Source organism: Acinonyx jubatus, chromosome A3 (genome assembly GCF_027475565.1).
Source record: "Acinonyx jubatus isolate Ajub_Pintada_27869175 chromosome A3, VMU_Ajub_asm_v1.0, whole genome shotgun sequence".
Lineage (NCBI taxonomy): Eukaryota > Metazoa > Chordata > Mammalia > Carnivora > Felidae > Acinonyx > Acinonyx jubatus.
This window is the reverse complement of record NC_069388.1, coordinates 73,306,521-73,321,589: the sequence shown is the minus strand read 5'-3', so window position 1 is coordinate 73,321,589 and position 15,069 is coordinate 73,306,521. Positions and strand designations below refer to the sequence as shown.

Genomic DNA, 15,069 nt, shown 5'->3' with positions numbered 1-15,069 from the left:
CTTTATTATTGCCAATGGAGTTAAAAACCTTAAATTCTACTAGAAAATACCTTTCTAGGTTTTCCAATAATAACCTGCCTCTCAGCAATTTCTTAAACTAGATTTCCAAAACCAAGCTTTCTCTGTCACTAAATCAAAACGTATTCTCATGAAAAATGCACTAAGCTTTGCACACACAAGTATAGTACGATAATTGATTCTATTTTTCAAAACTTCTTAAACTATTGTCTTATCGAAATGTGTATGAGGCTACCAAATTACCATACCTAAAGCTTAAAGATCAAAAAACCTCATCCACTCCTTTATCCGCCTACATGCTAGTTCACACAATAGAAAATACATTCAGAGATGCTAAATTTAAATCCGTTGTTGGTATTCTGTAACTGTTGAAATTTTTCTCCCAAGAGACAATTTCTATTGTCCAAATTCATTCATAAATGATGTTCTTTTTCTAAGCAAAATAAAAGATTTATGAGAGCAATTACTCATGCCATAGTGCACCACTACTTAATTTACAGACAACCTTGCTTCAGAGGATTCCTGCTGTCCTCTTCCACACACAGGTTATCTTACCCCTCATAGACAAGGTCATTCTGTGTTATCAGCGTTTTTCGTTTGCTCATTAATAACCTCAACAGAGAATAAGGAGAAATCTGAAAACTCAGAGTAAAACTTATGAGCTAGGAGATGTGAAATGCAGCAGTCTCGGTGGGAAATATTCATTAGCACTGCAGGCATTGCGTGATCTACATGCACCATCGGCTTCCACTATACAAGGGTTAGAAATCCATGTGCTTCTCTTTCAGTTTGGATGTGAAGGCTTTAAAAAGTGGTTCTGAACTACTCAGATGCCAGAGTTTCCCCGAACTAACCTAATAATCTCATCCACCAGAACCACAAATTTTCAACCCATACCCCAACCATACCTGAGAACCTTGAGAGTGGGGGGGGATGAAGTTTTACAGAACCGGCTGGGGTCAGTCCTTCTCAATCCCCGAATTCAACAAAGGAAGGAAAGATGTTAACTTTCTTATTCCCAAAAAGCTTGAGCTCTTCATCACTTCTCTCACTCTCTCTCATTCTCACTTTGACTCCCACACTCACACTCACACACCCCTCTTATACAACACACACTCGCCCAAGGCAATGGTTTTCACCTGGTCTACTCATTAGAATCACCTGAGAAGCTCTTCTTGCAATGTACCCAGACACAGGGCAGACCAATTCAATATGCATGTGGAAGTGGGGCCCATGCACTGGTAATTTTGCAAAGCTACCACAGTGATTGTAATCTGCAGCTAGATTGAAAAACACTGCTTTCTCTGAAGGAGTGGTTTTGAATCAGGGGCAATTTGACTGACTCCCTATCCCCTGGGGTCTGGAGACTTCTTTGACTGTCATGACAGGGGGATGCTTGTGGGTAGAGCCCAGAAGGCTGCTAAACCTCCTGAAATACAGAAGACAGCCCACTGCAACAAGGAATGATCCGGGGTCCCAATGTGAATGGTATCGCTGTTGAGAAGCCCTGCTCTAGAGAAAGAACTGGTGGAGAAACAGGGAGAAATAGTCTGCTCTCTCTCTCTAGAGATATCCTTACAAAAGAAGTTAGGATGCCCTTAAGAAGGTTTCAGGAGGGAGACCACAACCCTGACTCTCCATCCAGCAAGGCTGAGGGTAATTCTAAATGGACCCTGCCCAACACAAATGAACAGTTTCCTTGGGGGTGCTCTCATTGACCAGGCTGTTGTTGAAGGAGAGCATGAGTACTGTTCACTGAAATGTGCCCTAAGACCACAAAGTAAACAAGACCCACCAGGATAATTATGCAATTTTTTTAGAAGACAGTAAACAACAGAGGACCGATTCTTCATTCCTTCTCAGTTGGTGATAACCAGCAATACGTGCCCCTAGAATTAAAATAAAACTACCTTTATTACTTTTTCAGCTGGATTCATAATGCCCAAGAGGTGAACTACTTGTATGGGCTTCTGACCATCAGAATCATCTTTGCCTGGAAAGTCAACAACAAACAGCTATTGCTGGAAGGACCCTGAATCATCCACAACAACCATGACTTAGGCCAAGAAGCTACCTATTCAAAAGCAAAGATCTGCCAGCTGATAACTGGAAGCAAAACCATTTGGTTTCATTGTGGAAGGGAACATTTTCACCTAAGAAAGTTTGACCCAACCTTGGATTTCAATGGGATCAGGGAAGTGAACGCCCCCATTCGCAAGAAGGCTATCCATGTGTGTACAGCTCTAGATAAAAGTGGCTCTACAATTACTTTAATTAGAAATTTGGTACACAGCAAATAACCAAAATGAATAGACAAATGCCTTAATGTTTACATGTAATCGTGTTGAATCTACTTCCTCTGTGCATGGAATTCTCTGCAAATTGAAAAGAAACAGTTGAATAAAGAACTTCTAAAAAAGTAAATGCATTCATGAGGTATTTTTTTGTTTTGTCTTTGCTTTTGTTGTTTTTCAATCATCTAATTTAAACACGGCTATATAGTCTTGGATATTTTTAAGAGAGGAAAAATCCCCAAAATTCATTTTTGTATCCAGTTGGAATTTAAATTAATTGTCTTAACCAAAGGAACCTCTTGGATACCAAGTTCATCAACTACTGGGTTCACTGAGTTTGTCATAAGATGTAAAGATGTCCAAGGCACTGTTAAATGAAACAGTACAGTAATTGTTTTCACTGATGTTCCATTAGCATGTGTATGTGTGTCTTTTGGAGGGAAGGTTACAAGTAGGACAATATTCTGCATTACGTTTCATTTCGGTTGCATTCTGCCATAATGAAGACACACTTCCCACCTGCTTTCACCTACTACTTTTTCTTCAAAAACATGCAAATGATAAAGAAGCATAATGCAGGCTGAAGGCAGAGTGCAAGTTAGCACATCCCTCCCCCCAGGTGGCATATGTGTGATATTCCTCAGGCAGTCCTGGCTGCCCAAGAACAAAGGAAAGGAAAGAAAACAAATGGTTAACTGATAAAGATCACAGTCATGCAGGACATGGGTCTCCATCAGTTTACAAATATCTTAGTAAATTACAAGAAAAAAGGCAATCTTATCAATAGCCTAATCTCCAGAAACCTGTAGACTCAGTTTCCAGGAGCCCCCACATCACCTTTCCATAGTGATTTGGGGAACAAAGGCAAGAAGAAAATGGCAGGTAAAATTATATTTCTCTATAACCTGCAGCAAATACTTGAGGCAAATATAGAGTAGAACATTGCTCCAGGAACTCCCTACTGTCTTAATGTTAATGTTTTGCTAGAGGGAAAAACAACCTTAGCTTGACAATAGCTAGGCCTCCAGTATCCTTGAGTCTTCTTTAGCATACGAATAGCTCTTTGGAAATTTTCCATTTGCCTTTCCGTCTCCAGCTCCATAGTATAATAACCAGTCACTCTTCACAACTCCAGTGCAGCTCTTTCTTGCCCACGGGCCCTGTCCCTGTGCTTTAATAAAATCCCCTTTTTGCACCAAAGATGTCTTCAAGAATTCTTTCTTGGCCCTTGGCTGGGGAACTCCCCACCACCCCAGAACCTCATCACAAGTGCTCACTCAAAACACTCATTATCTCACACCAACTCCAAACAGAATGACTCTATAAATGACTCAGCAGATCTGCAATTTGGGATTTACCTTGTGAATGGTTCCTACTTGTTTCTATGCCAATGATTCAACCAAAGTGTGCAGGGATTAAGAATATGAAAAGTCATGTCTTACCATCCATATCAAAAATTAATTTGTAACAGCAGGATAAATTCAAGCTACCAATGCCCAAGTTTATAGGCTGACGATCCATAAACATCTCGATGTGCCACTTATTTTCCAACTAATTATTGAAATAAAAATGCACTGCAAATGCACTACAAATATACTTTGGTAAGGATATCAATTGTCAGAAGATAACTCACATAAGAATGAGAAAACCTGAAGTAAACATAAGAATTAAATACAGTGTTACTCTAAATACTGCATCTATGTCACATCAAATTTTTAACTAAATAAAATGGTTAAATATTAAAAATCATTTGCCGGACCATGAAGTTTATCTGAATCCGGGCAATAATAAACCATGGTGTGATGTCATCCACATCTAGAAATATACCTTACTTTATGCAAGGCATTGCTTAAAAATTGCACCTGAAACCTCTTCTTGTGAGTTAAATCGTGCCTTCATTAAACTAGAGTTCTTTATTTAAAAGAGCACACTGGGAAAGAAAAGAATTGTTTCCTAAGTGAACTACCTGCCTCCAAGTAATTTGGGGGGGGGGGAGGGTCAAGATACAGAGTTTCCCTAAAATAGTGCACATGTTTACTTCTCATGCTCATTAAAAAGTAATTGAGAAATGGAAAAGCCATTAACTTGACCTTCCCATTAACCCATTACTCCCTGAAGACAAGCTTCCTGGCCAATGGCTCACCATTGAGCCACCATTGTGTTACCTCACCACGGTAACACAACTAAGAAATCTTTTTAAATGACTTTCATCTCTTGTGAGAAGTGCACAGCCAAGGCTGCCCACAGCAATCAGGGCAGCATCTGGGTCGGTCCTGGAAAGAGCGAGGGGAAGGAGCAACTTACAGAGTAAGAGCCCTGGCCAGCCAGCCAGGAGGCCTCAGCACCCAGAGGTGGCTTCTCCCAGCTTCCACCTTACAACCCAACCCAGAAAGCAGCAGCATTTCATCTTCCCCACGCTTTCCATTCCATTTGCACTTAAAAGAACACTGGATGCATTAGAAGCCAAGCTTCAGGACTCAATTTTCAGCACTAGGAGAAAAGGATTAGGATAAAATGGGATCCAACAGGTAAATCCCCAGGTACAGTATTGAAAATTTACCCCTTCATGTCACTGCTAGAATTGGCCACGTCCACCACTGCTCAGAGCTCACTGCACGGAGACTCTGTAGCAGCTTTCAAATAAAGCAAAAAACCTCAGGTATTTTGGATGAAAAAAACCCCACAGTTTATAAAACCAAACATTTTAGTTCTACCTCAACCATAAGTAACATAAAAGGATTGGGAGGGCATTTTGGTTTTATTTGTTTGTGTGTTTGTTTTCAGAAACGACTTTTTTTCCTCTCTGGAATTCAAAGTGATTCTAGAACCAAGATGCAGAAAATGAAACCTCTTCCAAAAAGGTTTAGGGTCAGGTTTAGAGCCACCTCTGCAAATGCAGTGGATGTTACGCTTTGAAAACCAAAGGAGAGTCTAAATACATCAGTACCTTTTAAAGAGGAACGTTTAAAAAATTGGGGAGGCCACCTCACAGTGTAAAAGAGCATGCTATTCAAAGTACGTTTAGGGGAGTCTGGCGGGGATTTTAGAGATTTTAGAGCATGGAGGGAAATCATTTGATGTGTTTCTCATGCAACCAACAGGAAAAAAATTCTCCAGGTAAAGTAAGATCTATAGGCATTCAGAAAACATGGCCCCAAGCCTGTTTGGGGACACCGTATTTCTTTTTCAATGTTATTGTTTTTCATAATAAATACTCATTTCTTTATGCACATAAGCTGTTAACGGGGATTCAAAACCACTCTGGGTCAGCGGCTGGATGAGAACCCCAGCAGGAAACTGCACACAACTAGAAAAACATTCAAGTTTAAGATGGAAGAACTTTAGCTTGGTTCTCTGTTTATCTTCAATAGGCACACATCTCCTGACCACTCAGGGTCCCATGGAATTATCATTCCTCTCCTTCCCCTAACTCCTCATCCTCTGTTCTTCTCCAGGCTTATTTGACTGATAACTGTACAAACTACAACAAATGGAAGGGAAGAAAGACAGCGAGACTCCTCTCCCCAGCCCATCCCCGTCCAGCGCCTGCACTTCCTAATGTGGCTGGAAAGCCCTTGACGGTTCATAACTCTCTACTGAGCTGTCCCAGCCAAGGCAGCTCCCCGGCACGTACTGACCCACCGTTCATGCCACTGTAGACACTCCGGTGATGGGGTGACACGTCCTCCTGCGCCTGCCTTCGGAGGGTGCCCTCCCTGCTGCCTCCGCCGCTGCCTCCGCCCACATGTTTGTGATCAGGGCTCCCCCCATAATGCTGTTTGAGGTGCTCGGGGCTGGTGCCCCTGGGTCTGGGTAGATGCTCCAGGCTCCCACCGAGGGCGTGTTTCTGAAGATGCTCGGGGCTCCCTCCGCTGTGCCTGGCATGTTCAGGGCTGCCCCCAGGCCTGTGCTTCTGAAAGTGTTCTGGGCTCCCGCTCAGCACATGCTTGGGCAGCGTCTCAGGGCTGCTCCCGGGGTGTGGGTGCCTTTGCTGTTCGGGGCTGCCCTTGCACAAGGGTTTGTGGTGCTCGGGGCTGGGTCCTTTGAGTGCTTTTGGGTGATCCGCGGTGCCGGAGGCTCTGGGTTTCTGGAGATGCTCGGGGCTGGTGCTCCTGTGCTTGGAGTGCTCTGGGCTGCCCTCGCCCCGGGGCTTCTGCAGGTGCTCCGGGCTGCCGCTGCTCGCGTGCTGCTTGTGGTGGTCGGGGCTGTCGGTGCTGCCGGTGCTGGAGGTGCTGCTGCCGTCGCCCACATCCCGCACGTAGGGCGCCGTGGAGGCGGTGAGCTGGCACAGGCTGGCCTGGCTGTCGATGGAGCAGCGGCTGCCCGCGCAGCCCGCGCCCTTTTCCTCGTCCAGCAGCACGCAGAGCTCTTTGAGCTCCATGTTCTCCTTCACCACCTCCTCCTGCTTCACCTCCAGCTCCTTCAGCTTCTGCAGGTATAAGGCCACTTCCTTGTGCATCACCCCAGCCGTGTAGCGGCCCAGTCTCTGCCACTCCCGGGACACCCTTTTGCCTTTCTGCCGGTCATCGTCCAGGAAACAGCAGAGGTCTCTCAGCTCCTGGTTGTCCTCCTGGAGCTTCTGGTTGATATCCTGAAGAGAGAGACACAACCATTCAAGGGAGGTGCACATCTGAGGCATCATCAGGCTCAGACCTGCAGGGAGGGAGGCTGGAATTGGCGGATTCTCTGTGATGTTAGGGGAGGAGGTGAGAAGAGGAGAGGAAGCTGATGACCTGTAGCCTTGCATAATAACAATAACAATAACAATAACAATAACAATAACGGGCATGGGTTATGCCCCCTACCCAATGGTTACTTGCATCCTGTCATCAAATTTTCACCAAACACTTGGGGCGATAATGATTATTATGGTTCTTTTACAGAGGGGGCGACTGGCCCTCACTAAGCTTCACTTGCCCAAGGCCATCCCGTCAGTATTTAGGGAGCAGTCAGTTAATTAACAAGAAACTAGTAAAAACCAAGGACCCCCTATACTGCCGTCAAGGAAGAAAATGGCTGCTGTGACCGGTGAAATGCTTAAAAGCTCTGAGGCAACAGGCCTTCCATCAGCACAAATATGCACTGCCTGGTGTTCAGCCCTTGACATGGGAGGAATGGCCCCATTCCCTCAGGGGACCAGCACAATTGCCCTCTAGTGGCATTTCCATCCTGCACCCCCAAGCCCTACTTCCTGTACCCACTGCATGTCTCCCAGGCATTCCACATGAAACACAAGCAACAGCAAGCTCTTGTGTCATAGCCAAGCTCTCCTCCCCAAATTGCACCTCTCAGCAAATGCCACCTCCACCCATCCTGCTGCCCTTTCTAAGAACCTGTGGTCATGCCAGCTTCTCCTTCTCCCTCACCTTTCACTTCTGAGCTAAACGGGTCTTTTGGACCTTACCTCTGACATTTCGCTCATCTTGTCACTCCCATACATAACATGCTTAAAAGCACCTCACTGCCCTTAGGATAAAGTGCAAAATCCAAGTCTCCCAAGACTCCCAATCCTCTTAACCCGGTCTATTTCTCCTGCAAAAATGGTGGTCCACTCATTCAGTCACAAGTGTCTAGTAAGCATCTATTATGTGCCAGGTATCAGTCCAGGTGCCAGGGACGTATCAGTGGCCGCTGCAAAGACTTTGACATCCTATGGTGGATGTCAAATGTCAGATTTCATTCTGGTGGGAAAAACTGGCAAAAGGCCAGTATAGAGCACAATACCATGTCGTTGTAAGTGCTGGGCAGAAAACTAAACTAGGCTAAAGAATACTATTCTTTAAGAGAAGGCACCTCACCGACAAAGGAGAACATTTGAGCAAAGACCTGGGTGAAATGATGGAGCAAATGTTTGAGGGAAAATGATCCCAGGCAGAGAGAAGGGCAAGTATTTGCCCTGAGACACATGTGGCTGACGTCACAGTGAGGCCAGTGTTCCTACAGCACAGGGAGCGAGGGGGCAGAGCTGGGAGAGGAGGTGGGAGAGATGAGGCCCAAGGGGGTGAGTATTGCGGCTGGGTAATGCTGGGCCTTGGCAGCCACGAGGACTCTGGATTGTTGGAGACCTGAGGATAGGAGTGAGGATAGCGTTCATTTTGTAAAGAACCACCGTAGTTCAGTACGGAAAACAGACTGATGGAGGTGGGCGGTAGATAGAAGAAAGGGAAACAAGATAAGGTAAAAGCCAGGAGAGATCACGAGGAGGCCACCAGGCTAGTCCGGGTAGAGGGAGACGATAGCGGCTTGCACACATGGCAGCAGCGGAGGGGGTGAGACCTACCCCCCACCCCCACATCACGCACTGAGCCACACCAACAATGGCCCGGTTTCAGGGCCCAAGGAACAAGCCCTTCCCCTCTTTCACTTGGAATGTACTCCCCTAACCTTCTGTACAACCTAAAGGTCTCACTTCATAAGTCACTTCCCCAAAGAAGCCGTCCCTGACCACAACCCCCCTATCTAAAGGAGGTCACCTTGTACATTACCATCACCTCTTCGATTTCACCTCTGTGGCACTTATTACACTTATTGATTTGGTGGTGATGGACCAGGGGCAGTTACGGGGCTGCTACCTAAGATCTCCCCTGCTTTACAAAGCCGGAAGACCCCTGGTCTTGTGACTTGGTCATCCAACCCAGAACTAGAGGCACTCAGAGTGGACACTCAATCCCCTTAAACTCAGATTCGCTCCAACAGCTCGCCTGCTACTTGTGAGAAAATAAACTATAAAACAACCACACCCTGCACCTCCTAACAGTCTCGAGGTCTAAGATGGGAGTCATTTTCAAAGCCTGAGGAAGAAGAGGATCTTGTGCAGCGTGGTTCCAACTCTGATTCTAACTCTTGGCATCCTGACTACTCCATCTCCATGTTTCTGATGCCCATCTATTCTTTCGCTTCTCACTGCCACTTTCCAACCTCAGGCCTGGCCGTTTCCAAACACCTCCATCTGGCCTCCCTGCCTTGGTCCGCCCCATCCTCGAGCTTTCCTCGCCCACCGGATCCAAGCTCTCCTTGGCCAGACTGCTCTTCAAAATCACCCCCTTAATGTTATGTCTCTCCTGCGGCAGCCCAGCACTTCCCCTTCACCAGGAAAATGAATAAACCCTTTGGCCAAGCCGGGAAGGCTTCCTCTCACCTTTCCACCTTTAGCTCCACCTACATCAGCTAATTATGAACCCTGATTATATCTAACTTCTCCACATATGAACTTGCCTAAGAGAAGAGATTCCTCTGACAAGTCTCCCCTAGCACTAGAACAGCCACTGCTTGCAGCAGCAACAGGCATACATGAATGAACGAAGTAACTTTCCCACCCACTGCTTACTGCCTGTAAGACACTAGCTGGAGAACTTACTGGGCATCATCGTTTTTTTCTTCAAATGTAGATGTCTTAGCTTCTGGGGGGACAGAGTCCATTCCAAAGTCTTTTTTGTGTGTGTAGTTGACGTGCCTGGCATGGTGCCTTGCGTACAGGAAACAATATATGTTTATGGACTGACCAACCTTTTAAAGCCCTAGGTCAGTGGCCAAAACAGGATATAGCCCCAGCTACTGAGAAAGGATTTCTTACTCTTGTTTCAGTAAGCCCCTGAGAGGTTGGAGTCCACGGTTTCAAGGGAATAAATGATCTGTTGGCACTGATGCTTTAAGGGAAATCAGAAGCTGTGGATATTCAGAGAAAAGAACACTAAAAAATTAATCTTTCTAAGCTTCAAAAATTATTCTACATTTAGTTGAATCCTGGCATTTCATAGGAAGTTCAAGCCATGTTCTTTTCCATTTCCAAATGAACTTCCAACTGCAAATATTTCCTTTTGACTACACACAACTACTCCTGATTTCTCCAGAACTGGGAAATAAACAGGACCTATGTTACCACGAGCTTCATGGAGTTAATGCCTTTCCAAATGGAGTATGGCATATACTGCCCAGAATTCCAGTTGGGGTAGAAGGGGTATTGGCCCATTTCATTTTCTTTATCAGCACTCCTTCTTCCAAGAGTAAATAATAGTCTTGGGAATACAATTTTGAGCTATTTCCTTTTCCTTCTGTGGAACAGCTAAGCAACCAATTCGATAATAATCTTATAAGCCAGCTTCTTCAAATCTGCCACATTAAGATCTGGGCTTTCTTTTTCAAAACACGAAGTGTCCTTTTAACATTGCCACTGGCCACAAGATGTTATCCATCTGTCTAAAGTGGACTTTTAAAAGATTAAACCCACCTTACGGCATAGCACGCAAAGTTTCAAACATAAGACTCTCAAATACTATATCTTTGGTGAAAGAATTGTTCTAATCTGTTATTTTTCTTCATTACAGGGAGGGGGATTGGTACGTTGGGGAGCAAAGAGGAACATTTATGTGATGCAGATAACAAATCTACAGATTCAGTGCCCCCAGATCTGCCCCCTGTCCCCTGAAACCCCAAGTCAGAGCAAGCTGAGTGTTGGTATGTGCACAGCAGTGCATAGATATGGTTCTCAGAATCCAATTCCTTATAACATGAGAACCAAAATCTCCTTTCTTCACCCCTTTCAGGATCACATGCTCTAACTACATAATGTCAACTCGCCCAAAGAAAAGAAAGCCAGCCTATTTTAAACATTTTATATCTATGTGACCTTGAGAAAGCTATTTAACCTCATCTATGTATCATTTAATCCTTGACAAACCTTTTGTGGAGTTAACATCCCCATTTAGCAGATGAGAAAACTGAGGTTCGGAGAAGTTAACAGGTGCCCAAGATGTCAGACTCCAAATCCTTCATCCTTCCGCTGCCCCATCCCGCTCTGCCTCTTAAATGTTTAAACACAAACAAGTCAGCCAGTGCTTGGTTGGACCCAGTCTCATGCCCCTCAAAGGAAAAGAATGAGTGCTCGCATCTCCCTATGTCTATAGCTGCAGTATCATCTAGTAGCCTTGAAAATATTTAGATGCAATTGCAAAAGCGGATCACAGATAGGAGCATAAAAAAAAAGAAGTGTTGTGGCCTTAATTACCCTAAATTTACAGTCCTCAACTGAGAATCCCAAACCATCAGAGCCAAAACAAAACCAAAAATCCTTCCTTCTAGTTAAGCTGAAATAAATGAGTGCACATATCATTTACTCGGGCAACCACATTAATGGATCACTAGGGTGTCAGGGATGTTCAGAAAGTAACCAGCCCCATCTCTCTGAACTTGATAAGGAGATGGACAGGAAAGCCTTTTTAAGCCAGGTCATGAATCTAGACCACCAGGAGGGTGGGATGAAACTGCCTTTAACTGGCCTAATAGGTATTTTTCTAAATGAGGCTACTAGAATGAAAACCAGGATCCCCCACCACTCACACATAGCACACCCCCCAACACACACACACACACACACACACACACACACACACACACAGGCAATCCATACAACCCAAAAGAACCTACAAGTATTTCTGAGTTATTATGTCAATGCTCCATACTATTCAAATCTTTAGGAAATTAATTGATTAATTACTTAGTTAAAAACGCTTCCAAGTTACATTATAGTTCAAACCATGGAATAAGATTCAATTGGAGAGTTATGAACTATACCTTTGTCCAGCTTTGCCTAAGAAACCCAACCCTGGAGATGCACGGCTACACATTTACACGCCCTTTCCTGATGACAGTATCTACCATTTTTGTAGTCAAGTCCAGTAAAACTTCCCCTACATCATCATAACGTATTGTCACAACCCCCTAGGAAATGGTTATTATCACTTGCATTTTATTGATGAATAAAACGAGGTTCTGATAAATTAACTACTCAAGCTCACCGTCCTGGCAGATGAGGATTCTGGATGCACACCCACCTCTGAGATGATATTCCCACTACGCTAGCCTGCATCTAATCCCCCAAGAGTGTGGTCTGGTGCTTAATAAATACTCCATTAGTAATGAATTAAACCAAAGGAGAGTGTAAGCCTTGGGATTTTTCTGACTGTGGGATTTTCCTAACTGCACCCACTCTAGGGATATAGGACAGTGACTTGGGGCCCAGGAAGAAGGCCATCTCCACCTGCACCGGGCCCAGCACCCAGGTAAGCATCTGGGATCGGCCCCCTGCACTCCTTTTGGCCCCAGAATCCCAGAGCTGGAGCCCTGAGGTAATTAGGGAAGTGTCTACTGCCCGAGAAGTGGGGTGGGAGTGGAAAGGGGACAAGAACAGCATGTGCCTGCAGGAATTTTCTCCCTGACGTCCCTGTAGTGTTTTCGTTTGTGTCAGGCTTCCTATAAACAAAAGCTGAACAATGAGAGGAAGGAATACCAGGAGGCACCAGTGCAAGCATCGAGGAGAGGAAGTTTGCGGTGCTCCCTGGCAGGGCGGATCCCGGCCAAGGGTCTCCCGCAGCCAGGCTGGCCAGCACACTGCTGTCACACTCAGAGCTCTCCAAGGAGAAAAGAAGTTGGTGGGGTTTTGGTGTTCTTTTCTTGCTTTTTTATTTATTTATTTATTTTGTTTCTAATAGCAAAGAGGGAAGGCTACTTCAAAAAGAAAACACCATTGGCTGACACTTGGGGTGGTACCTTTCAAATCCCCTTGTCCCCTTCAATGCTGGATGAAATTATAATCAAAGTCGGGGGCGGGGGTGGGGGACAGGACCCCGGATGACGCCATCTAAACTGAGAGGAAGGAAAGCACCGGAGCAGGTAGAAAATGAGAAGACAGAGCTTAAGCTCCTCTGCACTGGATGACACACGCCAGCTCCGAAGGTGGCGCCTGCGACTTTTCCCCAGGCACCCCGCCAGTCCTCCCCAGCATTGGCGCCCTTTCCTCATCTGCTGGAGAAGTCGTGGTTCCTGAGCATCCGTACCGCTGACTCCCAAGGACAAAGATGCCCTGGGCTCGCTCCCTCGCTCACCTTTTCCCTTGCCTACTGTGACCCGGCTCCCCAAACCACTGATTTTCCAGGCTTCCTAGGAAAACAAAGGTTCTGCATGCCCATCACCTCCCTCCCTACTTTTCAGCATCCTCGGCGCCCACTCCTGCCACAGAGGTCAAGTGGGAGCTCGACACTGGCTCGCCCTATATAGGGAAGGGGAGACCAATCGCTTCCAAAGTTTGGAAAAGTTTCCAAAGGGCTGGGGATGGGGAGCAGGGGGTGCTGACCAGAAGAATGGGGAGGATCACCTGTTGACGGAGGGAGGGAAAGTTTGCCTGGACCCACCTCCCCGGGGCGCCCCGCTCCCTGCCCGGCCCCGCGCTCACCTTGAGCCCGCGGATCTCGCCGAGGTGCAGCTGCAGGCGACGGTTCACCTCGCGGATGAGGTTGCTGTGGTCCAGCATTGCGCTCACCTTCTCGGCCTCGGCGCGCCGCAGGCTGCGGATCAGCTCCTCCTTGCTCCACTGCAGCAGCTCCTCGTCCGACACTTTGGACAGGTCCTCCACGGCGGCGGCGGCGGACGGGCCCGCAGAGGCTGGGGGACAACTTTCCGCCGCCGCCGTCGTCGCCCCTGTGCCTCCGGCCGCCTTCGACATGGTATCCGCGCGGTGGCAGGTGCGAGTGGGTGGAAGAGGCAAAGCGACTCCCGAAGGCGCGGGCGCGGCGGGGCCGCCTCCGCCCACACCCCTGTGCGCTCCGGCGAGTCAGCTGCACCGCCCGGCGGCCGCTGGGTTGGGGCGGCAGGGGTCGCGCTGAGCGGCCATCCTACCTCGCCATCCCGGCGCGCGCGCCCGCGCACCCCCAGGGCCGGGCAGTCACCCGCGCTCTGCTGCCGAGGCGCGTCCCAACTCGGCGCAAGTCCATGGTGAGGGGCGCCGGGGAGCGGGCGCCGCCGCAGGAAAACCTCGGCGAGCGGCGGGGACGCCGAGGGACCGCGCCCCGACTCCCCTGCCCTCTCCTCCGCCCGGATTCGAGACCGTCGCCCCCCACACTCTCGCACACACGCGCGCACTTTCCTCCCCCTTGCCCAGCTGCAGCTCCGTCTACACGGCGCTCCTGGGGGAGTTAGGGCGCTCCGGGATCCGCGTCGCCTCCTGGGTTGCTCGAGCGACGCCGCCGCTGCTGCCCGAAGGCTCAGCGCGGCTGGCCTGCCGCGCTCCTCTCGCCGCCTTCGCTGCGCCCGCCGCCGCTCCTTAGGCTGCTCGGGAAAGCCTGGGATTTGCAGAGCCGAGCGGAGCCACGCCGAGGTAAAGACTGGACCCGCAGCAGGAGAAGCCTGCAGCCGGGGCCATCTGCAGCCAGCCGCACCTCCCGCGCGGGCCGGACGGAGCTGCTGCTAGATCGCCTCCCGGGCTCCCGAGGCGCGCTCCCCGCTATCCCGCCGGGGAAGGCCGGGGGCGCGGCTCCTCCAGCGCCGGGGCGCGGGTGGGGCGAAATGCGGGAGACGCGTGAGAAGCTGTGCCACCCGGGCTCTGGCAGGCTTGCGCGCGCCACCATGTGGTGGAAGGAGCTCCTTCCTCCGCCCCCTGAGCGCCAGGCTTGTCACCAGGCAAGAGAAACAACAGGGGGCCAAAATGAGAGACGCGTGGTATTTCCAAGGACTGGAGGTCAGGGAAGAGAGACAGGAGGACCTAACCGTCTGTTTCTACTTTGGAGAATGGAAGAAGAGGTCAATGGCAAGAGGAAAGAAAGGAAGGAAGGAAGGAAGGAAGGAAGGAAGGAAGGAAGGAAGGAAGGAAGGAAGGGGGAGGAAGAAAAGAAAAGAAAAGAAAAGAAAAGAAAAGAAAAGAAAAGAAAAGAAAAGAAAAGAAAAGAAAAGAAGAGAAAAGAGAAAAGAAAAGAAAGAGCGGGGGTGG

General features: G+C 47.9%; 1 protein-coding gene across 6 annotated transcripts in view; it reads right to left on the bottom strand.

Annotated features, from left to right (window-relative positions):
* The window catches only part of CCDC85A (coiled-coil domain containing 85A), a 200,554-nt gene extending 186,735 nt beyond the window's left edge, over positions 1–13,819 (bottom strand). For all 6 annotated transcript variants that reach the window (XM_015074208.3, XM_027072413.2, XM_027072414.2 and 3 more), the window contains exons 1-2: positions 13,540–13,819; positions 5,955–6,903 (exon numbers count right to left, since the gene is read on the bottom strand). In XM_015074208.3, coding sequence (XP_014929694.2) covers positions 5,955–6,903; positions 13,540–13,809 — 1,219 coding nt within the window. In that variant the 5' untranslated portion in view covers positions 13,810–13,819. The remainder of the gene's footprint in view (positions 1–5,954; positions 6,904–13,539) is intronic.
* Positions 13,820–15,069: the final 1,250 nt, after the last annotated feature.